The sequence below is a fragment of the Ovis canadensis genome, chromosome 11 (assembly GCF_042477335.2).
Source record: "Ovis canadensis isolate MfBH-ARS-UI-01 breed Bighorn chromosome 11, ARS-UI_OviCan_v2, whole genome shotgun sequence".
NCBI classification, from domain to species: domain Eukaryota; kingdom Metazoa; phylum Chordata; class Mammalia; order Artiodactyla; family Bovidae; genus Ovis; species Ovis canadensis.
Genome location: NC_091255.1, coordinates 56207490 through 56233636, shown reverse-complemented (window position 1 = coordinate 56233636; position 26147 = coordinate 56207490). Strand labels below are relative to the sequence as shown.

Here is a 26147-nt window from a genome sequence, read left to right as displayed (position 1 = left end):
TTTTAAATCAAATTTTTTTCTGTAGTTGTTTGGACTTCCATGAATTCTTCATGTATGTTTAATAGTTAACCCTTTATCAGATAGTATATGATTTACAAATACTTTCTCTGAGTCTGGGAGTTGCCTTTTCATTTTGTTGATGGCTTCTTTTGCTGTGCATAAGCTTTGTAGTTTGATGTAGGATCATTTGTTGATTTTTGCTTTTGTTGCCTTTTAGGTGTCAAATTTAAAAACAATCTTGGCTAAGACTGATGTCTAGGAGATTACTCCCTGTATTTTCTCCTAGGATTTTTATGGTTCAAGGCCTTACTTTGAAGCCCTTAATTCACTTTGAGTTGATTTTTGTCTGTGGTATAAGACAGGGGTCCAGTTTCATTCTTTTGCATGCGGCCATCCAGTTTTCTCAACACCATTTATTGAAGACACTATCCTTCCCTCATTGTATATTCTTGACTTTTCTGTCATAAATATATTGACCATATATGTGTGGGATTATTTCTGGGCTTTCTATTCCGTTCCATTGATCTATGTGTCTGTTTTTATGTCAGTACCAAACTGTTGTGTTTACTGTAGCTTTGTAATAAAGTTTGAAATCAGGAAGTGTGGTGTCTCTAGCTTAGCTCTTCTTTCTCAAGATTGTTTTGGCTATTTGGGGTCAAATATAGTATTTTAAAAAATGCAAAATACAGAGCTGAGATGAAAAGAAGAAAAGGGACTATTCAGATGCCTGGGAGACAAGGAGGGCTCATGCAGCAGCGAGTGGGAGCCCCTATGAGCACTCAAAATGCATCCATGCCCAAAGGGCTGCCATCAGTGCCTGCCTGAGAATAGTCAGCCACAGTGGAAGTAATGCCTCCATCAAGGGAGCCAGCAGATGGCTTCTTTTCCAAAAGGACCCTGCAAGAAAAAACCTTGAAACCAACCCTGAGGACACCTTCACAACCTGGTGTGTGCCTGGTAATGGTTCCCCTGTGGAAGGCTATTCCAGTGGAGATGGCTCATAGGTCAAGAATACCATGTACAAGAGGAAATCCAACGCAGTTAGTGTTAGTAATGACCTCCACCGCTAAACATTGTACAGGGGCTAGGGACCTTTTGAGGGCTTTTGGAATATGAATCCTCACAATAAACTACGAGGCAGGTACTATGATCAATACATCCAGTTTATAGATGAGGAAAAGGAGGGACAGAGAGGTTGGGAAACTTGCTCATAGTCACACAGCTAGCAAACAGCGGAGGTGGGACTCAAATCCACATAGCTCGGCTCCAGAGTCTGTGCTAAACTCCAGACACAGAAATGGATTAGACCACACCCAAGGAAGGAGAGGCATTAGGGAAATCTGAAAGGGACTTAACTAGGCTTCACACCATCTGCAAAAATAAACTCAAAATGGATTACAGACCTAAACATAACTCAGACTGTAAAACTCTTTGAAGAAATCATAGCGGAAAAGCTTCATGACATTGGATTTGGCAATGATTTCTTGGATATGATACCAAAAGCATAGGCAACAAAAGAAAAAACAGACAAGTTGGACCTAATTAAAATTAAGAGCTTTTGCACATCAAAGGACACTAACAACAGAGTAAAAAGGCAAGCAAGAGAACTTGAGAAAATATTTGCAAATCCTAGATCTGATAAGCGACTAATAGCCAGAATATATAAAGAGCTCCCCAAACTCAACAGTGAAGAAACAAACAAGCCAATTCAAGGGTGGGCAAAGGACTTCACTAGATATCTTTCTAAAGATATCTCTAAATGGATCATAAGTACTTGAGAAGATGTCCAATATCACTATTCATTAGGGAAATACAAATCAAACTCCAAAAAACAAAACACAGAAAACATCAAGTGATGGCCAACACATGCAGAAATTGGAAAATCTGTGCACTGCTGGTGGTACTAAAATGGTGCAGCCACTGTGGAAAAGAGTATAAAATTACTTTATGATCCAGGAATTTCAATTTGGGATGTGTACCCAAGAGAAGAGGACTCGAATAGATATGGTGATGGCTGCACAGTAATTGAATATACTCAATGCCACTGAACTGTGTACTTCAAAACAGTTAAAATGGTCCTGGCAGTCCAGTGGTTAAGACTCTGTGCTTCCAATGCAGGGGGTATGGGTCTGATCCCGGGGCGAAGAACTAAGATCCCACATGCTGTGTCATGGCCAAAAAAAAAAAAAAAAAAAAAAGGTCAAATGGTAAATGCTAGGTATATATTACAGCAATTTTAAAAAAAAAGCAGGTCTTTAAAAGTATAAGAGAAGGAACAGGATCTGTGAAGTAAGAATATACTTTTGTGAAGACACTGGAGGTCCAAAACTAATAGAAGTGCAAAAATAAAAAGTATGGTTATGAAATTGGAAAAGTAGTCTTCTCAATGCACAGGCTAAGATATAGCCAGGGAAATCACTTGGAGTGCAGGACAGAGAGAGGGATGAGAAATACGAGCGGGAATGAGGAGACAGAGGACAAAGTAGGAAGCTCCCAGCAGGGCCTGGCAGGAGTCCCGGAGAGGAGGCTGAAGAGGACGAGGAGGTGACAGCTGAACGTCTCCAGAACTTAAGGAAGCCCAGTCCCAGAGGTGAACGAGCCCACTGCACTCCCAGCGGGAGGACATCGATGGTAGAGGGAGGAATTGTGAAGAACGTCTATCCGGCTCGCAGTGAGCTGCTCTGGGCAGTTTTCTCCATCCCTGCAGGAGGGGGCTGGTCTAACTTTGCCCTTCCAGCTCTCTCTCGGGCTTTGACTCGAGGGGATGCTTGAAGTGGGAGGCAGTTACGAAGAAATCTTTATCAGGAGATGATGATCAGGAAACTAGGCACCAGGAATTTCTACATTATCTCATCCGACCAATCGCAGCAATCATGAGAGGGTTCATAAGAACCATCATAGCAACCATCTCACAGGCGTGAAATTGGAGGCTCAAAAAATGGAAGTAAGTTGCTCAAGGTCAAATTCAGAGATAGGATTTGACTTAGGCCTAATCTGAAGCCAGTCGATTCCCTACAGAGCCAGAGTGGGCAGCATGAGGCAGGGTGTGGAGACTGAACAAACCATCATCACTTCCGGCCCGCATGGATCAGAGCTGGTCCCTGACGGGCAGCCTCAGGCAGGGCTCGGCTTTCAGGTCACTGGCAGAAAATGTCGGAATGGCCCCTCTTCCTGGTGTCACCACCTCCTCAGCTATCCCCCAGGCAGGCACGGCCTCACCTCGATCATCCAGGGAGGCAGAAACAGGACTCTAAACGTTTTTAATATTTCAAAAGCCCTGGTGGATAAAGCTGTTAAGTCTTTGCAGCTCAGACCTTTGAGTGCTTCCCAGAGGCTCTGACAGGCAGCAGGAACCCCTGAAGCTTATAAAGATAGGAAGGGGGTCATGACAATGACCTCTGTCTGCCAAACAGCTTTTGAAACATCAGGCTGGGGAGGGGGGTCATTAAAGAAGTCTTGGGTGGTAGAAGGCTTGGAACTATTTAGAGGCTATGTTTATAAATTCCACTGTCTCAAGTAATCATAAACTTCCACTCTCTTGCAAATCCGGAATACCTCAACTCCACATCCGGACCCATGGAATAGGCCTGCACGATTGCAGCTATGTGCCCCCCCCCCCCACACACACACACAAATACAATCACAAACACACACCCAATCACAGGCACATAAATACAGATACACACAATCACAGACACAGGAACACACAGACACCAACGCAGACACACATACTAACAGACACACAAACACACAGATACACACACACACTGACACAACAACAGCTGGAGACTGGAGGGGGGTGGGGGCAAAAGCTGTGGACCTAAAGGATACTAGGGGGACAGATACTAGGGTTGGGCCAAGTCTTATCTGCAAAGCCAAGAAGGGGCACAGGGCCAAGGGTCCTCCCGGGGGGCCAGGCTTTGGCCATTAAAAAATACCATTAGGTTTGGCATTTAAATATTAAGAAAAAGACTGTCTAGTCATGCTACCTGGAAAAAGGTTACACAGCTGTAAATACAGTGTGATCAGATTTAAAATATAGTGTTGAGGAAAAAAGGCTGGAAATACATATACCAAATGTCAACAGTGCTTAACTGTTGGTGTTGATATAAAAGGCTTTTCTTTACACATTTCTTTATTTTCTAAATTTTCTACAGTAAACATCTAGATAAAAGATTTTAAAATGTCCCTCAAAATGATACTCTCTCAAAACCAGGCTGGCCTCTGAGGAAGGCTCGGGGTGAGGGCGTGTGCTGGGGGCATGGGTGGGGTGGTCCCCCGCAGTCAGTCCCTCCGTGGGCACCAGCTTCTGCCTGGCTGGGGCAAAGGGTCCTGACCCTGGGCCCTGGGGGCAGTACTCCGGTGGCTCTGAGCACGTGTGTGAGTGGACATGGAGCTAGGGTAGGCACGGGCCAGTTCTGTGCCCTCAGCCGGCAAGGCGCTCCCCCCCGGGGACTAGAGGACAGCTGGGAGCCTTCCGTCAGGGGACTGGACCGTTTATGGGAATAGCGGGGGCAGGGCTCCAGCAGCCCAGAATGTCTGCTCCCCCTTTGCCGCCCAGAGCCCTCCTGGGCCAGTGCCCAGGCCTAGCCAGGCCTGCCTGCCACAGCAGGCGGGGGGCCAGCTGCCCAGGCTGGCGGGGGTACTGGCCTGGGCGCTGGGTGGGGCTGGGGCCAGAGCTAGGAGGTGTTTTCCAGCCTCTTCTTGGAAAGAGATGAAGACCCCGGAGAAGTGACCCCCTTGATTGGCAGGAAGCGAGGGAGCTTCCCCGTCCTGTCCTTGGCTTCCCCGTGAGGGACACAGACGCGGATGGGAAGGCAGGACCTTTAATTGTATCCACAGGGAGACGGGGAGAGGGTGCCATGTGAGGGGGGACTCTGGATCTCTGGGGACCAGGGGGCAGGGGCCACGGTGGCCCGAGGTCCGGAGGCCTGAGGGGGGATGGGGGAAGGGGGAGGGAGCAGGGGGAGGGGGGCGGGGCGGGGGAGGGCGGGGCTGGGGTGAGCACGGGAGCAGCGCAGGGCCCCTCCCGGTCTCCTCTCAGGAGTGTCTCAGCTCCACCTCGGAGCCGAACTGGGGCCCGCGGTGGGGCCGGCGGAGGCTGTGGTGGCGGATGCTGAAGAGCCGCTGGGTGAGGCCCAGCGTGGCCACCAGCAGGGCGACGCCCAGGAAGAGCAGCACCCACTGGCCCACGCGGGCCTGCTGCTCCTCCAGGTCCAGGCCCAGGAAGTTGACGCGGCCGGAGCCCACGACGGGGCCTTCCAGGCGAGCTGGCCGGGGAGGAACGAGAGCGGGCGCTGGGCCGGGCCCGGCGCGCCGCTGGCTCCGCAGCCCTGAGCGCGGAGGCCGGACTCCAGCCTGCCTTAACTTGGGAGGGCCCCAGCCCTGAGCGAGCCCCGGGGCTGCCCTGGGGCCCAGGGGGGTGGGTGGCGGTACCTGAGTTTGGCGTCCAGTTGTACTGAGGCCAGCCCAGCTTCTCCCCGTGCCGCCCGTTCTCCGTCACGAGCCAGTCCAGCAGCGGCTTGAAGTAGGTCATCATGGAGGCAGCCGACATGTTGGACTGGCCCGTGATCAGCCGCATGGCTTCGGGCCACGGCTGACTGAAGCCCAGCTTCATGGCATCCCTGAGGGAGCCCCAGGAGGGGAACCGAGTCAGAGGGACAGGCTGGGAGGCTCCCTGCCCCACCCCGTCCCAGTCTTGCATCAGCTCTCTCCACCCCACCTCCCAGCCTCCGCTCCCCCCTGGGACTGAGGGCCTGGGCTGGTCTGGGGCTTTGGGGAAAGGGTGACCCGGGCGGAGGCCATGGTGGATGTTCCCGGAAGAGCTCCACTGGAAAGTAGGTCATCGTGGGGAGGACAGGGGTCAGAGCAAGGCCAGAGAAGACTCACGCCAGGAGCTTCCCGGCCTCCTTGGACTGGTAGATGTCACACTTGTGCAGGGGGCCCTGGTGGCCCGCCGCCTGACACAGTGCCTGGTGGAACTGGAACTGGATGACGAAGCTGACGAAGTACCTGCAGGAGGGCAGGTGAGGCCTGGGGTGGGCGCTGGGGGCAGCGCCTCCGAGCCCCAGCCACCCTGCTTCCTGCTGCCTGCCATGACATCAGGGTGAGCCTGTCCTGGACTGCAGAGTCATCCAGGCCTCCTTCCCTGCCTCTCACCACAGAGCTGCCTCCGCATGGAGCATCTTGGGAGAGACTCTCAGAGCTAGGGATGCTCATGGGTGAGGCAGAGTGGGCCAGAGTCCATCAGAGATGTGGCGGGCTGCTCTGGGACACAGAAATGACATCTCTGTCCCTAAGGTGTTGCCTACTGGGTCATGCTTCTGACCAGGCAGGGAAGCCAGCCCAAATGACCTCCTTTATCCCAAAGCAGTGGGAATTCCCTGCAGAAGTCTGCCGGTCAAGGAGGGGCAGGCTTTCTGAAAGTGGGGAGGTTTGGAATGTCCTGAACCAGCAGCGCAGATGGGAAGGCTGGGCACAAGTCATGTGCACTGCCTTTTCTGTATGTGCTTTGCCAAGGCTGCTGGTCAGAATCTGGAGGGTGATCACTTTGCCCGCTCCCTCCTGGAGAATTATCTGTGCTAAGCTGGGAAGCTAGCCATCACGTGGGCCGGCTTCTGTGTGAAAGTGAGTGCCAGCTCGGGAGCTCAGAAGCCCGTTGGGAAGGCGGGTGGAGGGTCTCTCTGCAGGTCACCCTGGTACACTGGCTGGTCAGGGCTGTGTGGAGTTGCCCTTGACTATCCTTGGCTCCCTGCTCCCCCTGCTGCTCCCTGGAGCCTCTGAGCAGGCTTTCTGTTCCTTCCTGGACTCGGGCACAGAACTTACCCACTTCATGCTTAATTAGGTCCTGACTGTGCTGACATTGCGCCAGGTGCTGGGGTGGAAGGCTGGGCACGATGGACATAAGCCCTCCTTCACTGGCCTTCTGGGGAGCACAGGGGCCCTTTGCCCCAGATCCCTGCCTCCAGGGAGGGCTCCGGCTCCTCTAATCCCACTTCCCAGTCCCCAGCCAGTGCTCCCTTGCAGCACGCAGAGGGAGAGGGGCTGACTGGGTGCATCCACGTGGTGGCGGCACGACTGATGGCACTGCTGTGTTTCCACATTCCATTTAAGACAGTGATTTAATGATGGTGGGTTATGGCCACCAGTTCCCAAGCGTGTTCTGTATTAAGACTGTGTGCTAAGATATGAACTCTTGCAACAATTCTATGAAATGGGATTCCACAGGTGAGGAAGCTGGAAGCTCACAGAGATGGAGGGATTTACTCAAGGGAACAGTCATGGAGATGAGATTTGAACCTGTACTGTCTAATCCCAAGGCTGTGACCCCGTGCCCCTAACAATACAGGCTTCCATCCAGTTGGGCCTCTAATCCTAGCTCCAGTGGGTAGAAGGTCCCCAGGTACAACTCAAATTATGTCACAGGAAATATGTTCAATACGTATAAGGGAACAGAATGCTGTAAAAATGAGAAAATAGTGCTCAGAGCAAGGTCTGGCCGTGGGTCATGGTTCATGCTAACTAACCGAGGTCTTGTAACCATTAGCCAGCTATAGTAAAGTTTCTGTTTTTAACCGTCTGGAGGGCGGGGCTCTCAGGGTATCACAAGAGTGAAACAGCGTCAGTCTTGGTTACAGGTGAGAGGCCCAGACGCAGTGCACCACACACGGGTCCCCAGGTTGCTCTGACAGTAGCTCCTGGAGTAGGTAGCTCTTGGAAGGGGTAGCAAAGGTGTCTGAACACCATGCGGAGGCGCTGCCCCTCCGGACGCCCTCCTCCCTTTCCTGTTACCTGACATAAGGCACACTTGCAGGAATGTGGAACTTGGCCCCTGGGTCAAAGTCGTCTTGAGATCTGGCCAGTGGGGGACAGACACCCTGGTACTTCAGCCTGTGGAGGAGGAAGACACATTAGAGGGAGGGTTTGGGGACAATCAGAACTTCCTGGTGGCTCAAACGGTAAAGAATCCATCAAAAATTCAGGCGACCTGGGTTTGACCCCCGGGTTGGGAAGATATCCTAGGGAAAGGAATGGCAACTCACTCCAGTGTTTTTGCCTGGAAAATCCCATGGACAGGGGAGCCTGGTGGGCTACAGTCCATGAGGTCACAGAGTCAGACGTGATTGAGTGACTAACACTTTCACTTTTTGGGGAGAATCAAGCTGGGAGAGTTGCTATTCTTGATTTGCAATATGGTGCCTGCCCTGGGCCTGCACAGGGTGCTGACAATTCCCGCAAGCCGTGCCTTTGTGAGTCACTGCCCCCAGGTACCCCATCACTCACACACACCCCTAGACGCTATACAGGCAGACACACCAGGTATACACAGACGCAAGCACACACACACCTAGACACCATACACACAGACCAGATACACACAGATGCAGGCACACACACAGACACACACATGGCACACACACAGACACACACATGCCACACACACACACCAGGTACACACAGACACACCAGGTACATACAAACACAGGCACGCACATAAACACACACACACCCCTAGACACCATACATGCAGACACACCAGGTACACACAGACACAGGTGCCGGCGTATACCCCATGGAGACCCCCGGCCCACACCCTACAGCAGGGCCCTAGAACCTGAGGCTCCACCACTCCTGGTTGTAGTTCTCCCTGGTGACACTTCCGTCAAACACCCTCCAGCGCCACTGGTCAACGAGGAAGCTGAAGGGGATGAAGGCGATCTTGTCAAGCGCCATCTTCATCAGAAAGTTGATATCCTCCTCTGCCAAGAGAAGGGAGCCTGACGTCAGATCCAGGCCTGCCTCCCGCCATATCCTAGCAGTGGGCTGAGCGGGTGTGCGGTGGGTGGAGTGGGTGGAGTGGGCGGGGTGACCTGCTTCTCCTTAGGTCCAGCGACTCGCCTCTTGGGAGGGGATTTCCCCCCTGCTCTCCACGCTGGCTGTACCCTGGATCCTTGTGTTCTGTCCTGGCACTGCCTGTGGCCCACGGAGCCTCCTCTCTGCCTCCCAAGCTCGATGCCCCTTCTCGGCCCCTCTGCCCGCTTGGATCTCCCCGTTCCTCGCTCACCGTAGCTGCCGTCCCCGCTGCTCAGCAGGCCGATCTTGTGCAGGTGCGTGGGGGTGGACACTGAGAGGGCCAGCACGTCCCCAATGGCCTCGTGAAAGCCGGGGTTGGCGCCCTCCCGGAAGGTCACGGGCAAGTCCTTGTACTGCATGAAGTACTGTATGTGGCCCATTTCGTGGTGGGCCACCACCAGGTCTTCCATGTTCACTGAGGTGCACTGCTTGATCCTGGAGCACGGGGTGGGAGAGAGACAAGAAGGAGCCCTGGGCAAAGGCAGCAGCTAACCCTGCTCACAGAGCAGGCCCCCAGGACCACCACATGCGAGGAACACAGCATCATGGGGAGGAAAACCAAAAGGAGAAATGGAGGCGATCTGGGGATTGGAAACTCCTACAGCGTGGTCCTCTAGGCCTCTCCCCTGCCTCCAGCTCCCCTGAACACCTTGAGCCTGCACTGCTGTGTGTGTGGCTTTCTAACTGCGAGGTATGTGCTCTGGAGGCACGGGGACCCTCAGTCACGCTCAGTGACTTTCCAGGATGTGGGTCCTTTGGTTTCTCTTCTCACGGTCTGTCTCTCCCTGGTCTCAGGCTTCCTGAAGGAAACAGTGGTGTCTGGGCTCTTCTGCACCCCACGTGTCCGATGCCAGCAGGCAGATCACCCCAGGATTTCTCAGGGCCAGGACTGATGGGACATCTGCCGAGCTGTCCGAGAAGGGGCTCCACTTCCCTTTCCACCTTTTGTGAGCCGAGGAAATTCACCCTTGGATCTAACCAGAGCTTTTCAGCTCAGTGGACCCCTTTTTGTTATCCTATGGTGAGGGCAAAGAGCTGCCCCAGTGACAATGAAGTTGGGGTCTGCCCACCTTCTGTTAGGACTCCCTGTACGAGTGAGGTTCCCCAAGGTGCCCTCACCTTTGAGAGTCTGTCTGCACCCCACCCTGAAGCTCTGGTCTCCATGCCTCTTAAGGAAGGGCCCAAGGCCCGGGGAGCCGGTGAACCTGCCTGCTTTGTTCCAGGACCGGAGCCCACTCTTCTCATCAGAGATACTTCACCATCTCTGCCACTTCTCCCAAGAGTTGGAAACGTCTTAATCTTCTTTTGAACCTAGGTTGTGACTGGTTGAACCTTGTGACTTGCTTTAGCCAATAAAATGTGGCAGGAGTGACCCGTCCCAGTTCTGGACTAACTTAGTCTTTAAGAGATCTGGCTGCTTTTGCTTTTGCTCTGTGGATGCTGGCCATTGGGTAAGAAATCTGACCGCCTGAGGCTGCCGGCCCATGAGGTCATCCAAGCTCTCCTAGAGAGGCATGTCCGGCCAGACCCCGGCTGCTCCAGCCACGCCAGTCCGGGCACCCAGCTTGTGAATGCAGGAACCCACATGAGCGTCCCTGCCCCAGCATGTGCCACACAGAGAAAAGCCAGGGAAGCCAGCTGACAGCCAGGAGCACAGCCCTGGACTGAAACCCCGCTGAGCCATGCCAGCCTTCTGCCACCATCAGAGCTGCCCCAGCAAAGGTCTCCACCACTACAAGGCAGGATGAGCCACTTCCTCTGTGCAGTGCCTGAATCCCTGGCCCATAAAATCACTAGCAGACTTCCCTGGTGGTCCAGTGGTTAAGAACCAGCCTGCAAATGCAGGAGACACAGGTTTGACCCCTGGTCTGGGAAGACTGCACATGCCACGGGGCAACTAAACCCATGAGCCACAACTACTGAGTCCACACTCGAGTCTGTGAGCCGCAACAAGGGAAGCCACCACAGTGAGAGGCCCATGCATTGCAACTGGAGAGGAGTCCCTGCCTGCCTCAATGAGAGAACACCCTCGCACAGCCACCAAGACCCAGCATAGCCATAAATAAATACATTCAAAATAATATTAAAAAATCATGAGCATAGTCAAATAGTTGTTTTACGGCCCTGGGTTTTGGGCTGGCGTGATACACAGCAGTAACTGAAATGCTGTCCACAAATGCAGACAGCTCCTGAGCCCTGTCAGAGGTGAGAGTAGATCTGTGTGAAGCCCTGCACCTTGGTGTGTCTCCCTGTCTCAAGGCACAGGCAGCAGGGAGAGGGCCCTTTGTGTGCAGGGCCTGCCCGAGAGGGAGGCTGGCTGGTGGCTCACACAGGCTCACCCCCAGGACTGTGACCTGGAACCCTGAGCTGACGCAGCTGGTCAGTGCTCAAGGAGACCCTTGCGTGGTGGATGGGGTTCCCCTGGCACAAGCTGGTGGCCATGCTGAGGCCAGGCCTACTTCTCCGAACCCTCTGCCCCCAGCTCGGACTTGGACTCGTCTCCTTGGCCTCTGGGCTCAGGACCTGCAGCCCGGACGCACCTAAAGTCCTTGCCGTTGAAGAAGTCCCAGGCGGAGGCGTGGCACACCACTTCCCGCCCATCAGTTGGCTTCTCCAGCATCGACTTGTTCCAGAACTCGGGGGGCATGGGCAGCAGCCCCAGGGAAGTGAAGAAATTGTCTGCTTCCTTAAACATCCTTAGGGGTGTCCAGCCCTGCAAACAGACGGAGCTCTGCCGAAGCTGGGGATGGTGGAGACGGACTGTGTGCCGCCGTGGGAGGGCCCGGGGGGGAGGGCCAAGCTGGAAGCAGCTCCTGAATTAGAGGGCCCTCTCCCCTGGGGCAGGGCTCCCCGCCCCACGCCCTGGGGCTGCCCTGGAGGAGCAGGGGTGCGAGGAGGGGGCCAGTGCGGACCTGCTTTATCATGGCCTCCGTGGCATCCATCTTGGGGGCTGAAGGGAAGGGTGCCACCAAGTCATAGATGTTGGACCAGCTCTGTGCCCACATGTTCCCTGGAGGCAGGCAGAGGACGAGATGCAGAGAGAAGGGAGACAGTGTTGCGTTTTAGGCTCGGCACCGTCACACAGCGTGAGGGACCAGATCCCAGTCCTGCTGATCACAACCTGACCAGCCACTGCTGTGTCCCATCCACGTCATCTGAGGTCAGTTTATGCAGTCAGCTGGCAAGAACCACCCTCCTGGGACTTCCCTGGTGGTCCAGTGGTTGAGAATCTGCCTCCCAATGCAGGGGATGTGGGTTTGGTCCCTGGTCAAGGAAATAAGATCCCACATGGCATGGGGCAACTAAGCCTGCACCCCACAAGTACTGAGCCCAAACGTTCTAGAGCCCATGAGCCCGCAACTAGAGAAGCCTGTGTCACAACAGAGACCCTGCACAAAACCAAAATTAAAGAAAAGAACCACCCAACTGCCCTCCGTTAGGAGAGGTTGATGCCTCAGCATTTAGGGCAAGACAAGAGTAAAGAAGCTTTCCCAAGTGGCTCAGATGGTAAAGAATCTATCTGCAATGCAGCAGACCTGGGTTCCATCCCTGGGTCAGGAAGATCCCCTGGAAAAAGGAATGGCAACCCACTTCAGTATTCTTGCCTGGGAAATCCCATGGACAGAGCAGCCTGGTGGACTACAGTCCATGGGGTCGCAAAAGAGTCAGACACGACTGAGCAACTACCACCTTCAGGCCCAAAGGAGACTAAGCTTGAGCTGACATCAAGTGGAGCCCATGGGTGTAAGCCAGCGAGGGCTGGAGTGCGTGAGAAGCCAGGATGGGATGGGGGCGCAAGCTCTGCTCTGAGCCCAGCTCCCAGGCCGGTGGGCACCTGCTTTCCTTCTTGGGGGTCTGTATGAGAAACACAGAGGGACCGAGGGTGGCTGGTCTCTTGAGCTGCCAAGAACTAGACCCAAAGCTGGAAGGGGATCTCCCTCATGATCTATAAACGGTGTGTGGCCTCATCTGGTCTCTCTGTTCACAGTGAGGAGCCCCCCAGGAACAGGGCCTGATGGTCCGACAGACACAGGAACCCAGTAGCCTCTACTTGCCCAGTCCCTGCCACCCCTTGTTGTCTCCGACTGCCCATTTCATGCACTCAGGGCATCTGAGTTTACAACCCCTGGAGAATGAGGGTCCCCAAGTTGAGGGGACATTTCACATGCTAGCAAGGTAACTCAAAATCCTTCAAAGTAAACTTCAATAGTACATGAACGGAGAACTTCCAGATGTACAAGTTGGATTTAGAAAAAGCAAAGGAACCGGAGATCAAATTGCCAACATTTGTTGGATCATAGAAAAAGCAAGAGAATTCCAGAAAAGCATCTACTTCTGCTTCACTGAGTACTCTAAAGCCTTTGACTATGTGGATCACAACAAACTGCGGAAAATTCTTAAACAGATGGGAACACCAGACCACCTTACCTGCCTCCTGAGAAAGCTGTATGCAGGTCAAGAAACAATAGTTAGAAGTGGACATGGAAAAACAGACTGGTTCCAAATTGGGAAAGGAGTACATCAAAGCTGTATATTGTCACCCTGATTATTTAACCTCTATCCAGAGTACTTCATGTGAAATGCTGGGCTGGATGAAGCACAAGCTGGAATCAAGACTGCCAGGAGAAATATCAGTAACATCAGATATGCAGATGACACCACCCTTATGGCAGAAAGTGAAAAGGAACTAAAGAGCCTCTTGAAGAAGGTGAAACAGGAGAGTGAAAAAAACTGGCTTAAAACTCAATATCCAATAAACTAAGATCATGGCATCTGGTTCCATCACTTCATGACAAATAGATAAACAATGGAAACAGTGACAGACTTCATTTTCTTGGGCTCCAAAATCACTGTAGACAGTGACTGCAGCCGTGAAATTAAAAGCCACTTTCTCCTTGGAAGAAAAACTATGACAAGCCTAGTTTTAAAAAGGACAAACCATATTAAAAAGCAGAGATATCACTTTGCTGACAAAGGTCCATACAGTCAAAGCTACAGTTTTTCCAGTAGTCATATATGGATGTGAGAGGTGGATCATAAAATGTAAGGTGAGAGCCGAAGAAGTGATGTTTTTGAACTGTGGTGTTGGAGAAGACTCTTAAGAGTACGTTGGACTGCAAGGAGATCCAACCAGTCAATCCTAAAAGAAATCAACCCTGAATATTCATTGGAAGGACTGATGCTAAAGCTGAAGCTCCAATACTTTGGCCACCTGATGAGAAGAGCCAACTCATTGGAAAAGACCCTGACGCTGGGAAGGATTGAAGGAGGGTGGAGAAGGGGAAGACAGAGGATGGGATGGTTGGATGGCATCATCAATTCAATGGACATGAGTTTGAGGAAACTGGGAGATAGTAAAGGGCAGGGAAGCCTGGTGTGCTGCAGTCCATGGGGTCTCAAAGAGTCCGACACAACCGAGTGAACGACAGCAACACTCTCCCAGCTCCTTTGCCTGAACATCGTGTCTACCCTTCTCTCTCCCGACATGACTACTTTCTCCAGCTGTCAGAACCTCTCGCCCTTCAAGGCTTTGTTCACAGCCCCCTCCTGGGGAGGCCTTCTCAGCTTCCACTCCCAGCCCCCTCCTCACCCTCATGCTGCCTGGTGCTGTGACCCGGGAGGCAGGTCTGTCTCCCCAGGACAGGCCTGTGAACTCTGCACTGCCCCATCCCTGGTGACCGGTGCCATGTGGCTCTATAGCAAACGTGGCACCAAGTGCAAGTAGGGGGCTCTTCTCCCCACCCCCACTCCCACCCCACTCTGGGCCTGGCAACATTCCCCTGCCCCAGGCTCCAGTGTCCCCTGCAGACCCTTCCCAGTCTGCCCTCTGCCCTCGGACCGCGGCCCATCTCGCTGGCGCTCACCGAGCAGGTGGGCTGGGATGGGGCCCTCCAGGTTGATGACGTCGGGCCCGTAGTGATGGTGCAGGGCCCGGCGCACATAGGCATGCAGGTTCAGGTAGAGCGGCTGTAGCTCTTGGAACAGCTGCTCCAGCTCCTCCTCTAGGAAGGGCATCTCGTACATGGACCTCCAGGAGTCCCCGCCATCCTGGTAGCCTGTGGGGGTGGGGGTGGGGGGTGTGGCCAGGCTCTCTGGACACCTGACCGTCCCCGGAGCACTCCCTGTCTCCTTCAAGGACTGCCCCCCTCACCTCTTGGGTCTCAGAGGAACCCTCTGAGGGCCCTGGTGACCCTGCAGGGAGCACTCACCATTGAGCCTGGCGGCCTTGTTGGTGAGCTCCACATATTTGGGGAAGTAGGGGAGAATGGACCGCCCCACCTTGTCACGCCAGCTCTTCCACGCCCAGGCCAGGTCCTGATAATTCCGGGATGTGGCCATCAGCCTGGTCAGATCTGGGAGGGAGGGGGGGATGGCTTGAGCCCCCAGCTCCTGGCTCACCTCCCACCTCCTCCAGAGCTGGGAGAAGACGGGAAGGGGCAGCACAGGTTGGGGGAAACTGGAGACAGGCTGGTGCCCTTTCTATGGGCTTACAGGTGCCAGGCCCAGGCTCAGCGCTGTCCAGACGCGACCTCAAGGAACTACAGGGCTGCAACAGCCCCGTGAGGGGTGCCCTGACCCTCCTTCCACACAAGTGTTGGTGGCATGGCTGCGTCTCCTAGCCAGGAAGCAGCCAAGCTGGGGCACAAACCCAGGGCCCAGGCCCCAGAGCTGCTCGCCGTTTGTCCCCTGGCAATCCCTCCCTGGAGAAATAGCCTGGAGGTCAAAAGATGGGGGTTCTTGGTCGGCTTCCTCCTGACCTCTCTGTCTGTAAGATGGGGATAATGCTGGCCTGGGGGCAGGAGGACCCTGATCGGGGACTGGGCCTCCTTCATCTCTGTGTCCCCATGGGGCCCAGGGTGCCTTTCACACACTGTAGCTGAACTGCCTGAATAACCGCTGTGCAGGCCAAGTACAGAGATCCACTCAAGCACCACCTGGACCCACGTCCTGTCAGAGCCACGCCTGTATGAGTGGCCTCCTGGGTTATGGGTTACATGGAGCTGACACGGCCTTTGTAGAGCTGGGAGGAGGCCATGAGCACGGGGGTCAGGTGTGAAGGTGGCCCCGCTTCCTGCCCGACCAGGCCTGAGACGGAGGCCTGCGGGGATCCAGTGCTTGCTAACCGCGCTCTGCGCTGAGATGCGCTATGAGCATCCACTCTACACAGAGGAGGTACATTCAAGGTAGCTTTGTTTGGAGGAAAACACATTTTGAGAATTTTCCATCTGTCCTCTGCTGATGTGAGTGTTCTGTTTTGGGGATGCTCTTATTGTTACTACCGGCAGCGATCTGACAGCCCAGCCCCAGATCAAGGGGCTGACTGATGGGGGTGGAGGCCACATTCCCTGTAACACTCTCGTCCATAAACAAACACACGCACACGCACATCACATCCACCCCCACTTGCGTGCCTACCCACGTACACAACCCCCGGGCCAAACCCTGTCCTAGGAAAACTGTTTCTCTCTCTTGTTTATTTTCCATTTCCCTTTCTATTTGTGATTGTTCTAAAGTGGGAGTTGGGCGGAGGGCCAGGAAGAGACTGTTTCTGGGTGGAGATTCCTCAGGACAAATGTTTATGTCTCTGGTTCCCTGACCCTGGGAAGGTGGGTCAGAGGGGACGGGAGGGGGGGTCTCTGTGTGCAGGTACTGGGGTGTCGGGGCTGAACTCCTTCAGAAGGGGGAAGGTTAAGAAGGACTGGCCAGTTTCCTGCGAGAGGAAGAGGACTCGCCAGAGCTGGTCCATTCCTGCCGGCCTTGGAGGGAGTGAGGCGGGAATGGCTTCTGCAGGCTGAGGCTTCAATTTCAGGGTGGGGTGGGATCCAGGGGAGGTAGGTGCCTAGAGGCGAGTCCAAGCCCATGAGAGAAACATTTGAGATACACCTGCTCTGAAGGGCGGAGCGCAGGGTGGAACAGGGAGGATGGGACCGGAGGGAGCAGAAGCTGGGGAACCAGCGCAGAGATGAAGCCGGCCTGGTTCTAAGAGGTGGCAGAGAAGCCCCACGGGTGGAAGAGGGAAGCGAGTTTCCTGGGCGTGCTGACCTCCCGAGTCAGAACTGAACATTTCCCTTTCACAGACAGCACCCCAGCCTCCCCGGGCCTCCCGCTCACTGCCCAGTGTGCTCACCAGGCTCGAGCCGCAGGCAGGTGCCATTTTTGTGGCACACAGAAGCCACGCTGTAAACGGTCTCCATGTCCACCAGGATCTGGTTGTACTGCGGAGGAAGCAGAGGGGCAGCGAGCTACAGATCTGGTGCCCTGCTTTGCCCCGGCACCATTACGTGGGGCGGGAGGTGGGGGAGGGTTGCTGGGCTATGGGTTGAGGAAGGGGCTCCCAAAGCCCTCCCTTCTCAGCGAGTCTGAGGGTGTGTGTAGGCGAGTCTGGAGGTGTGCGCAGACGTGGGCAGAAGTCATGACTTGACAACTTGAGGAGGAGGAAGCAGCATGAAGGCTACATGCCATCCCTTGAGCTAGGACCCTCTCCTGACCTGGGATCCTCCACCCCCTTTGCCCCACCCTACCCCCAGTTCCCCACCTCCTCCAGCTCCTTGACGGGCAGTGCCGCCCGCTCTAGATCCTGAATCTTCTTTATCATCCGCTTCATGGTGGCATTCTGGAAGTTGGTCACGTCGAACCTCCTGGCCCAGGTGCCATACTTGACGGTGTGGTTTGCCATCTGCAAGTTCTTCTGCATCTGCAGGCACAGGGGGAGCCGTATCATGAGGCCCAGGAGGAGCTCTGGAAAGGGCTCCTAGGAGGAGGCATCGTGTGGGAGCCGAAGAGGCTGGGTGTTGGGGGGCGGCTTTATCAAGTTGCTGCCTTTGCCTATAAAGACATTCCTCAGCCCGGACTGTCTGTGATGTCCTGTGTGCAGTACACATGCCCTCATCCAGCAAGACATCGTGTGGGAGAGGCAGAGAAGGAAACCCCACCCTGTATCTTGAATGCTGTTGGGACAGAGGCAGCTTGGCATTCTCTCTGTGGCTTCTGAACCTCAGGGTCCCAGCTGTAAAATGGGAATAAGGTCACTGGCTTTGCAAGACTGTTGAGGAATACACGAGGCAACAGATGTCGACTGCCAAGGAACTGTGGCCAGTGCGTATGGGTCTTCATGAAGTATTATTTCTCTGTGGCTCACCTTGGTTATGATCTCCACTTGGCCACACAGACACGGAGGGGGTCACGGTCAGGGGACAGGTGTAGCCCTTGCTAGGGTGGCACACAGGAGCCTTCAGTCTTTTTAAAAACTGACTTTGGCATCACTTACTTCTGCACAAATTACTCCTTTACCAACAACAGATTGTTAATGAAAGACAACCTGTGTTAGGCACTGGGTGTGTGCCCCCCTGAAACTGAAACTGGACACTTTTCAACACGCCGCGGGGATGTTTCACAAACTCTGAGAACGTGTACCCCCGGGCTGGTGTTGGGGATGGGAGGGCAGCCTGTAGCGCCTTGGGTTTCAGGGGACGGGCCCTGTGGGATGAGCACCCGTGTGCTGAGCTGCAGGAGCCCCTACCAGCAACTTGCTGTTGTCCGTGCTGATGTTGGTGTTGTAGTTCCAGTTGGCCTCGGCATACTCATTCCACACCACCTGGGATCTCCGGTCATATTCCTCCACAAACTTGCGGGCCTCGGCCTCGTCGGACACCAGGTCTGCGGGACAGAGCAGAGGGACACAGACAGGCCTCCCCTCGCCCTCCTGCCGCTGCCTGGGCCTCCCCGCCCCGCCCCCCAGCCAATCCCACTTGGGCTCTGGGTTTTCTTCGGGCTGCTGGTTGTTGAGGGATGGGTGGTTGAGTGGCGGATGGTTGTCTCACTGCTGGTTGTTGCCTGGCTGGTTGTTGCCTGGTTGACTGTCACCTGGCTGGTGGTCCCCTGGCTGGTGGTCCCCTGGCCCGTGGTCCCCTCACTGGGGACCAGCAGGGGGCGCCCACAGCAGAGCAGGAGGAGGAGGAGGCGAGGCAGTCCTGGAGCAGCCCAACCATGGCCCATGGCCGCAGGAGAGCAGAGCCCTGCAGCCCCCGCCCCCGGCCAATAAGAGCGGATCCTGCAGTATGACCTCATAGAGCAGTGTGCCCGCCTTCCAGCCCCCGGCCAGGGGCCTCAGATCTGGGCACACCCTCCCCAGGAGGCTGGAAAGATGTGCCCACTCCATCCCAGGGCCCTGCCGAGTGCTCAGGGGGCTGCCTGGCCCTCCAGGCAGGACGCCAGGGCCTGGCTGGACAAGCTGATTGGGAACTGTGAACTGGGGGCCTGGGTCCCGAACCTAGAGCTGAGAACCCACGGCACCCTGCCCCAGGCTTTACCAATGCCCTCCGGGTAATTGTCAGGCGTCGGCGGGCGCCACTGATACTCTGGCCAGCCCAGGACCTCGCCGTTCTGCTGGTTCTGCTCCTCGAGCCACTGTGTGACCGGCTGGAAGTAGCTGAGCAGCGGCCTAGCGTCCAGGTTGTCTGAGCCGACCATGTCCTTCAGCACCTCCTGCCAGGGCCGTGAGGAGCCTGCCTGCAGCAGCGCCCTGTCAGGCAGAGAGGGCGCTGTGGGCACAGGGTCTCAGGCCAGGGTCTATGGCTGCTGCCCTGCCCACCTGCTCTGCCTCTGGCCACTTCTCTCCCCACTGAGTGGCAAGAATGGCACCATTAAGTCTCAGGGCCTAGGAGCTCTGTGAGAGGGGGACATTTGTCTTGCCCCATGCCAGCCAGAAGGGCCTCCCAGGTGGTGCTAGTGGTAAAGAACCTGTCTGCCAATGCAGGAGATGAAAGAGACGCAGATTCAATCCCTGGGTGGGAAGATCCCCTGGAGGAGGGCATGGCAACCCACTCCAGTATTCTTGCCTGGAGAATCCCTTGGACAGACGAGCCTGGCGGGCTGCAGTCCATGGAGTCACAAAGTCAGACACAACTGAAGCGACCAGCCAGAAAGCCCGCTCAACAAGCAGTTGATGAGAGAAAGAAAAGGCGGAGGAGTGGAGAAGGGCCCCCTCCACTGGCGTGGTGGTGGTGCCCCCACCTGATACACCTTCACTGAGCTCTCCCCTCACCCCCCACAGCCCCCACACACCGGAGCTTGGCCCCCGCCTGGGTGGACTGGTAGATGTCACACTGGTGCAGGGGGCCTTGGTGGCCTGCCTCCTTGCACAGCGCTTCGTGGAACTGGAACTGCAGGACAAAGCTCACGAAGTACCTGCAGGCATAGGAGGGGCGTGAGGGGGATGGCGGAGGGCCCCCTGCCTGGGGCCCAGCTAGCTTCCACAGGGCAGAGGCTGGACCATGGGCTGCCTTGGGGGAGAACTGAGAACTGAGCTTGGCTCAGGAAAGAGGCCCACTCAAACTCCAGGTTTTTGGGGGTCCAGGGGAGGATGGGGACAAGCCCGGGATATGGGGGCCCAGCATAGGGGAAGGAACTAAGGTGTGCCAGAACTAGGGGCAGTACCTGATATATGGGGTCACATTTGGGACGTGAAACTTGGCTCCAGCGTCAAAATGGGTTTCGTTTCGGACAACCGGAGGACAGATCCCCTGATACTTGGTTCTGGAAGAGGATGTGGTTAAGTTGTCTTAGGACCTGAGGGTTGTACACAGGCTGATTTTCCCTTTGCAGAAAAGGCTGCCAAGCAGGCATTCCCACTGGCCGTCCCTCCCCATCCTGGAGAACTGGGGATGACCACCTGTCCGATGGAGTTTTCGGCAGGAAAGAAGAATGCTGTAAGGAGGAGGGGGGAGGTGTTCCTGGAGAGGAGGGAAGCAGGAGGCAGGGTACCCGGGAAGGTGGCGAGGGCCCCTGGGATGAGGCCCCTCTCCATCCCTCTTTGCTCACCGAAGATACCACCAGTCATAGTTGTAGCGGGAAGGGGGGGTTCGCCCACTAAAGACCCCCCAACGCCACTGGTCCACCAAGTAGCCAAAAGGCAGGAAGGCAATTTTTTCCAGTGCCATCTTTAACAAGTAGTTGATGTCGCTCTCTGTTGGGAGATGAGAAGAGACAAGTCAGAGGGAGAGGGGAGTCCAGCTGGGATAGGGGCCCCTGGGGGAGAGGCTGGCAGGAGGTGAGGCTGGGCAGATGCAGAGAAAGGAGCGTGAGCCTTTGGGACCATGCAGTCCTGCTTGGAAGAGGACGCTTGGGCAGTGGAGCTGGGATGCAGGGTAGGCCTCGAGGCCTGGGTGGATCCCCAGACTTGCCTGACATGGGGCAGGGAGTTGGAAATGAGACGGGCAGATGGGAGCAGCCACCAGTGGGGTCCTGCTGGGGGACCCAGTGGGGTCTGGGTGAGCTGGGCTGGGTCCTCTCCACCCCCGCATACCTGTGTCGTTGGTGACCTGGTCCAGCAGGCCGATCTTGTGCAGGTGTGCAGGAGTGGAGACGGAGAGGGCCAGCACATCGCCGATGGCCTCGTGGAAGCCTGGGTTGGCGCCTCGGCGCAGGGAGACGTGCTGGTCCTTGTACTGCAGGTAGTACTGCACGTGGCCCATCTCGTGGTGCACCGTGGACAGCTGGTCCATAGTGACCCGTGTGCACTGCTTGATCCTGGGGCAGGGAGAGGGCGTGGGTGAGGGTGAAGGACGGGCAGGACGGGGAGGCTGGTGCCAGAGGGAACGAAGCCAGGCAGGCGCTGTCCCAGGATTCCCAGGAACCGGTGGAAACAGGCAAACCTCCACCCTGCCCCAGCCACACCCAGCCTGTCCCCTCCATTCCAAGGTACAAGGCTGGCTGCCTGTCAGAGTTGCCTAGTGAAAGCAGCCTGCTGCAGCCCTAGAAGAGACCCAGCCTCCCGGCCGGTCTTGGAGCTGGGATAGACGTGGGCCTGGGAGCTGGCCTCCCTGTGGCCCGGCTGCCCGGCCTTCGGGAGCCTTGCAAGCCGCCTCCAGCATTGAGACCTGAAGTCTTTCCTGTTGTAGAAGTCCCAGGCGGACGCGTGGCACACCACCTCCCGCCCGTCGCTTGGCTTCTCCAGCATGGATTCCGCCCAGAACTCGGGTGGCATGGGCAAGAGCCCCAGGGAGGTGAAGAACTCCTCCGCCACCCGGAACATGTGTGTGGCGTTCCAGCCCTGGGGGTGGAGGGGTGGGGGGGCACACTGGGGTCAGGGGCCAGCTGCTAGAGCCCACCCCGGCTGCCCCGGGGGCGCGTCTGGGGTCCCCCACTCAGGTCAGTTCCGTGCTCACAAAGAGCGCCTCTGCTCTGTGGCCTCCCTTCCCGGAGGCCAGGCCCCTACTGGCTACAGCGGATACACAAAAGTGGCCTGCTGCTCACTGCCCCCCTCCCCTCCCAGCGGGGTCCTGAGGGAAGAACTGGCACCCAGCTCACGGTGGGGACACACACTGCAGGCTGTGGATCCTCAGCTCCTCGTGTCTGACTCCCTTTCATGGCCCCCGCCAGGGCCTGACTCCCAGCTCACCTTCTGCACCATAGCACTGGTAACATCAAGATTGGGCTTGTCGGGGAAGGGCACCACCATGTCGTAGACATTCTCCCAGCTCTGGGCCCACATGTTCCCTAGACAGAGGAGGGGAGCCGACAGCTTGGTGCCCAGCCCAGCCAGGGCCTGCTTCCCCAGGCGTGTCACCGAACAGCACCCTGGTGTCTGGACCTGGGGCACAGCAGGGCCACAGCCCGCTTGCCGGGCTTACACAGCAGTCCCACCCACTCCTGAGTGCTCTGCATTCCCTGGGGCTGGCAGAGGCCAAGGTGCCCAGGTGATGCAGCTGGGGTCCTTTCTGACTCCCAGGTCCCTGCCCTTCCCCAGCCCTGACACCGGCATAAAGTGGGGCTCTTTCTCCTCTTCCACTGGAGCTAAAGCCTTCAGGGTGGCTCCTGGCTCTGCATTTTACTAGCTCTCTGCCCTGTGCCACGTCCCTTGCGCATCCTAAGCCCCCTCTGAACAGCAGTGATCATGAGAAGGATCACTGACTTCATGGGTTCACGTGCGGGCGAGTGAGCAATGCGATGCTCTGAAAGGTGAACCGTGATGGGGCTGACCCTGGCCATGTGCAGAGGTGAGGCCAAGCCCTTACCCAGCAGGTGAGCGGGGATGGGTCCCCTGAGGTTGATGTATCTGTCCCCATATCGGCGGTGCAGTGCACGCCGGACGTAGGCATGGAGGTTCAGGTAGAGGGGCTCCAGCTGCTGGTAGAGGCGTTCCAGATCCTCCGTGAAGGTGGGAGAGTCATACCAGGAGCGCCAGTAGGCCCCTGTGTCTGAGAAGCCTTGGGGGGGTGGCATTGGGGATGCAGTTCAGGCCCCAGGCTCTGGCACCTCCCCCCCAGCTATCGCCTGGCCATTCTCCCAGCTCAGGGCCAGTGTATATGCCTGCTCACGCAAGGGAGAGCTTGGGGGTGACTGCACTCAGTTTTCTAACTATGGTTGCTCCAACTCCAGCTAAACAGATCCTGACACGTGTGAGCCCTACAGCTGGGAGGAGTACCAGGAGGGGCAGCGTGAGGCTGATGGGGCTAAAGCCCAGCTTGGCCATCAGCTCTCTGTGTGACCTTGGGCCAGTGTAGGCAGTCACTGTAATGGCAGCTCTGTGTGTTTCGGGGCTCAGTGGAGACAGGAGACGGGAGGGTCATGCCCACACCGAGGCTGGGTGGGTGTGCTCACCATCCTGCTTGTAGGCCTCGTTGCTGAGGGCAGTGAAGTCCTGGTATAGGGGCTTCAGTGGGATGCCCGCAGCGTTGTGCCAGCCCTCCCAGGCATACAGCAGCAGGGCGTAGCTTCGTGAGGAAGCCAGGACGTTGGTGAGCTCTGAGACACAGGTGGGCAGGGTCAGTTCAGAGACTGCTGCCTCGAAGTCAGCAGTAGAGGAGGAGGTTTGTAAGGAAAGCCACGGCGGGGTCTAAGGCCTGCGGAGGGCTCTTGGGGGGATGAGAGGGCCCAGTAAGGGAAAACCAGGCGGCGACGATGAAGGCCAGTTGCGATGGGGGAGGAAAAGCACATGTGAGGGTGGGGTTGGGGCTGGAGGCTGGAGATTCCAGAAGTCAGTCGGCCTGGAGGAGCAGGGTGTGGGGGCATCAGGCACTCTGGTCCTAATCAGAGGTTCAGGCCTTTGGGTTTAGCGCCCCGCCCCCCGCAGAAATGTGCCATCCTCCGGGAGCCGCCGGGTGGCGGGGAAGGGCAGGAAGCCCCGGAAGACAGACAGGAGACTCAGGCCCGTTACCTGGGTCCAGGGACCAGCAGGGGGCAGTCTTGTTGGGGAAGCAGACCTTGGCGGTGGAGTAAATCCTGCTCATGTTGCTTAGCAGAGAGTTGTACTGGGGAGTTAGAGTTGAGAAAATGTTAAGTGATGAACAGCCCTCAGAGGTAATCCGGCCGCCCCCTCCTCTTTTTGCTGGGAGGAAGAGAGGAGATGCCCTGAGGGAGGATGTGGCTTGGACAAGACTGCCTTGTGGCACTCGGAGCATATCTGAATGTGAATGGACGGGTTTCGCTTCCACCTGGAGCCCGCCTGTGGAGATGGGAAACTGGCGTCCTGGGAACTAGGGAGCAGGGTTCAGTTCTGAGCTCAGCCACCACCGACTGAGACCAAATCCCTCTCATTCCCTGACCTTGATACCCTCTCCACCTTTCGGAGGAAGCCCTTAAAACAAATCACCTATGGAGAAACTTTGAAAACTCCTGTTTCATCTTTCATTGTTTACTTGAATTTTGCTTTCTACTCCATGACACGTGCTTTAATATAAAGTAACTTCTCTCACCCCATCTCCAGGGAAATCAATACTTCAGGAACGCACTCTGCTCACAGGGGCTTCCCCTGCAGTGAGGGCCAGTAGAGATCCTGGGGTCCCTCCTGGCCAGATACCCCCACCCCCCTCACCACCACCGTAGGCACTGGGAGGGTACCCTGGAGAATTCTGCCTCCACCCCTCAGGCCCACCTTCTGCCGCTTCTCTAGGTCCAGGTTGGCGGGGCCCAAGGTGCGCACCGCCCCGATGATGCGCAGCAGCGTGGGGTCGGTAAAGTTCTGCCAGACCGGGTCAAACAGACCCTTGGCCTTCTGGCCCCAGGCCTCTGAAAACTCCTGGCTGAGCAAAGCTGCTTCCTCCTGTGGGCACCAGGAGGGCACGAGAGGGTAAACAGGGGAGGCCATGGCGCTGGGGGAGGGGAGGAAGGTCAAGGGCTTCTGGAGACCGGGGCTGATGGGAGCACTGCTCCCTTCAACTGGGCCCTGGGGGTGAAAAACTGGGGCGGGGGGGGGGGGTCTGCCTCAGGGAGGTGGTGGAGCAGAAACGCGCCAGAAGAGAGGCAGGGAGAGGAGAGGGTGATCAGACAGCGATGAGAGGTGACAGGCACAGGGAGCGAGGGGAAGGTAGTGCGGCCAGAGAGGGGGAGAACCCAGAGCAGAGCGGGCACCCTAAGCCAAGACTGCCGCGGATCCAGCCCGGAGGCACCCCCGGCGCCGCCGCCTGGGAGGACTCGGGGTCAGTGTGGCCTCATCCATTCGGTTCCTTATTGGGCAGGACCATGGGCCCAGCACCGGGCCAGGGAACCGACTGCCCGTGGGAATGGGGGGGTGGCAGCTGGAGAGGAGGCAGGCGGGCCCCGCCCGGACCTCACGGTTCCGGGGCCGGGGGCGCGCGCGCGGGGCGGGGACTCTCCGCCCCCCAGCGCCCGGCCGCCGGGCTGTGATTGGCCGCCCGGGCTCCGCCCCCGCCCCGGGCCCACGCGCCCACCTGGCGCCGCGCGTTCTCCTCGGTGATGTTGGTGTCGTGCGCCCAGCTGGCGGCCGTGCTCTGGAACAGCACCTGCTCGGCGCTCGAGTTGAAGCTGGCTGCGAAGATCTGCGCCCCAGCCTCGTCGGCGGAAAAGTTCCCCGGCTGCAACGCGGGGTCCAGCACCAGGATCACGGGCGGCGGCGGCAGCAGCAGCAGCAGCAACGGCAGCAGCAGCGGCGGCCACCGGCGACCCGACGCGGCCCCCATGGTGCGGTGCGCAGCGCAGCCCCTTCTCCCGCGCAGCGCCCGCCCTGCGGGTTATAAAACCCGGCCGCCGCCGCCGCCTTCCGACACACCCCCACCTCCCCGCCCCGCCGCGCTTCCTCCTCTGCTCCAAAGTCCCCCGGCCGCCGCGCGGGCCTAACGGAGCGGGGCGGGGACCGAGGCTTCCTGGCCCGCCCCGGGCAGGGGTGCCGGACCGAGGAGGGGCCGAGGCGGCCCCCGGCGAGATGCAGCTGGGGTGGGGGTGGGAGGGAGTGGCGGACGGGCCTTAGGTCAGGCTCTCGCAGGGGAGGCTAGAAAGGAGAACCCCCCTCCTCCAACACACACACATTCACCCCACACCTATGAAGCTGAGAGACC

The 26147-nt window shown here is 56.9% G+C and overlaps 1 protein-coding gene and 1 long non-coding RNA gene across 6 annotated transcripts; one reads left to right on the top strand and one right to left on the bottom strand.

The window, feature by feature from the left end:
- Nucleotides 1-4810: 4810 nt before the first annotated feature.
- On the bottom strand, nt 4811-25900 carry ACE (angiotensin I converting enzyme). 4 transcript variants are annotated; one of them, XM_069543699.1, is made up of 25 exons: nt 25524-25900; nt 24728-24895; nt 24011-24104; nt 23455-23598; nt 22869-23060; nt 22253-22350; nt 21732-21904; nt 21158-21381; nt 20674-20818; nt 20290-20388; nt 19918-20040; nt 19164-19375; nt 18374-18510; nt 17390-17548; nt 16982-17069; nt 15063-15206; nt 14718-14909; nt 11766-11863; nt 11394-11566; nt 9065-9288; nt 8615-8759; nt 7792-7890; nt 5890-6012; nt 5437-5624; nt 4811-5270 (listed from the first exon to the last, which is right to left on the bottom strand). In XM_069543699.1, the coding sequence occupies exons 1-25, from the start codon at nt 25770-25772 to the stop codon at nt 5041-5043; spliced, it is 3921 nt and encodes a 1306-aa protein (XP_069399800.1). In that variant the 5' UTR covers nt 25773-25900; the 3' UTR covers nt 4811-5040. The 4 variants fall into 4 exon arrangements, with proteins under 4 accessions (XP_069399800.1, XP_069399801.1, XP_069399802.1 ...); XM_069543700.1 differs by lacking the exon at nt 24728-24895 and having other exon boundaries at nt 25524-25860; XM_069543701.1 differs by lacking the exons at nt 21732-21904; nt 22869-23060; nt 23455-23598; ... (1 more) ...; nt 24728-24895; nt 25524-25900 and having other exon boundaries at nt 22253-22348.
- On the top strand, nt 8484-10230 carry LOC138415291 (uncharacterized). 2 transcript variants are annotated; one of them, XR_011247173.1, is made up of 4 exons: nt 8484-9107; nt 9458-9544; nt 9649-9874; nt 10028-10230. It is a non-coding gene; the product is annotated as an uncharacterized lncRNA (long non-coding RNA). The 2 variants fall into 2 exon arrangements; XR_011247174.1 differs by having other exon boundaries at nt 8642-9107; nt 9490-9544.
- Nucleotides 25901-26147: the final 247 nt, after the last annotated feature.

What these genes read in the sequence shown, in the direction of transcription:
- ACE (XM_069543699.1), bottom strand. Translation starts at nt 25,772, where the DNA reads ATGGGGGCCGCGTCGGGTCGCCGGTGGCCGCCGCTGCTGCTGCCGTTG. An exon ending in AGGAGAACGCGCGGCGCCAG is followed by an intron (nt 24,896 to 25,523) that starts GTGGGCGCGTGG and finishes TGGTGCCCACAG; the next exon opens with GAGGAAGCAGCTTTGCTCAG. An exon ending in CAGGAGTGGTGGAGCCTCAG is followed by an intron (nt 7,891 to 8,614) that starts GTTCTAGGGCCC and finishes CCTCCTCCACAG; the next exon opens with GCTGAAGTACCAGGGTGTCT.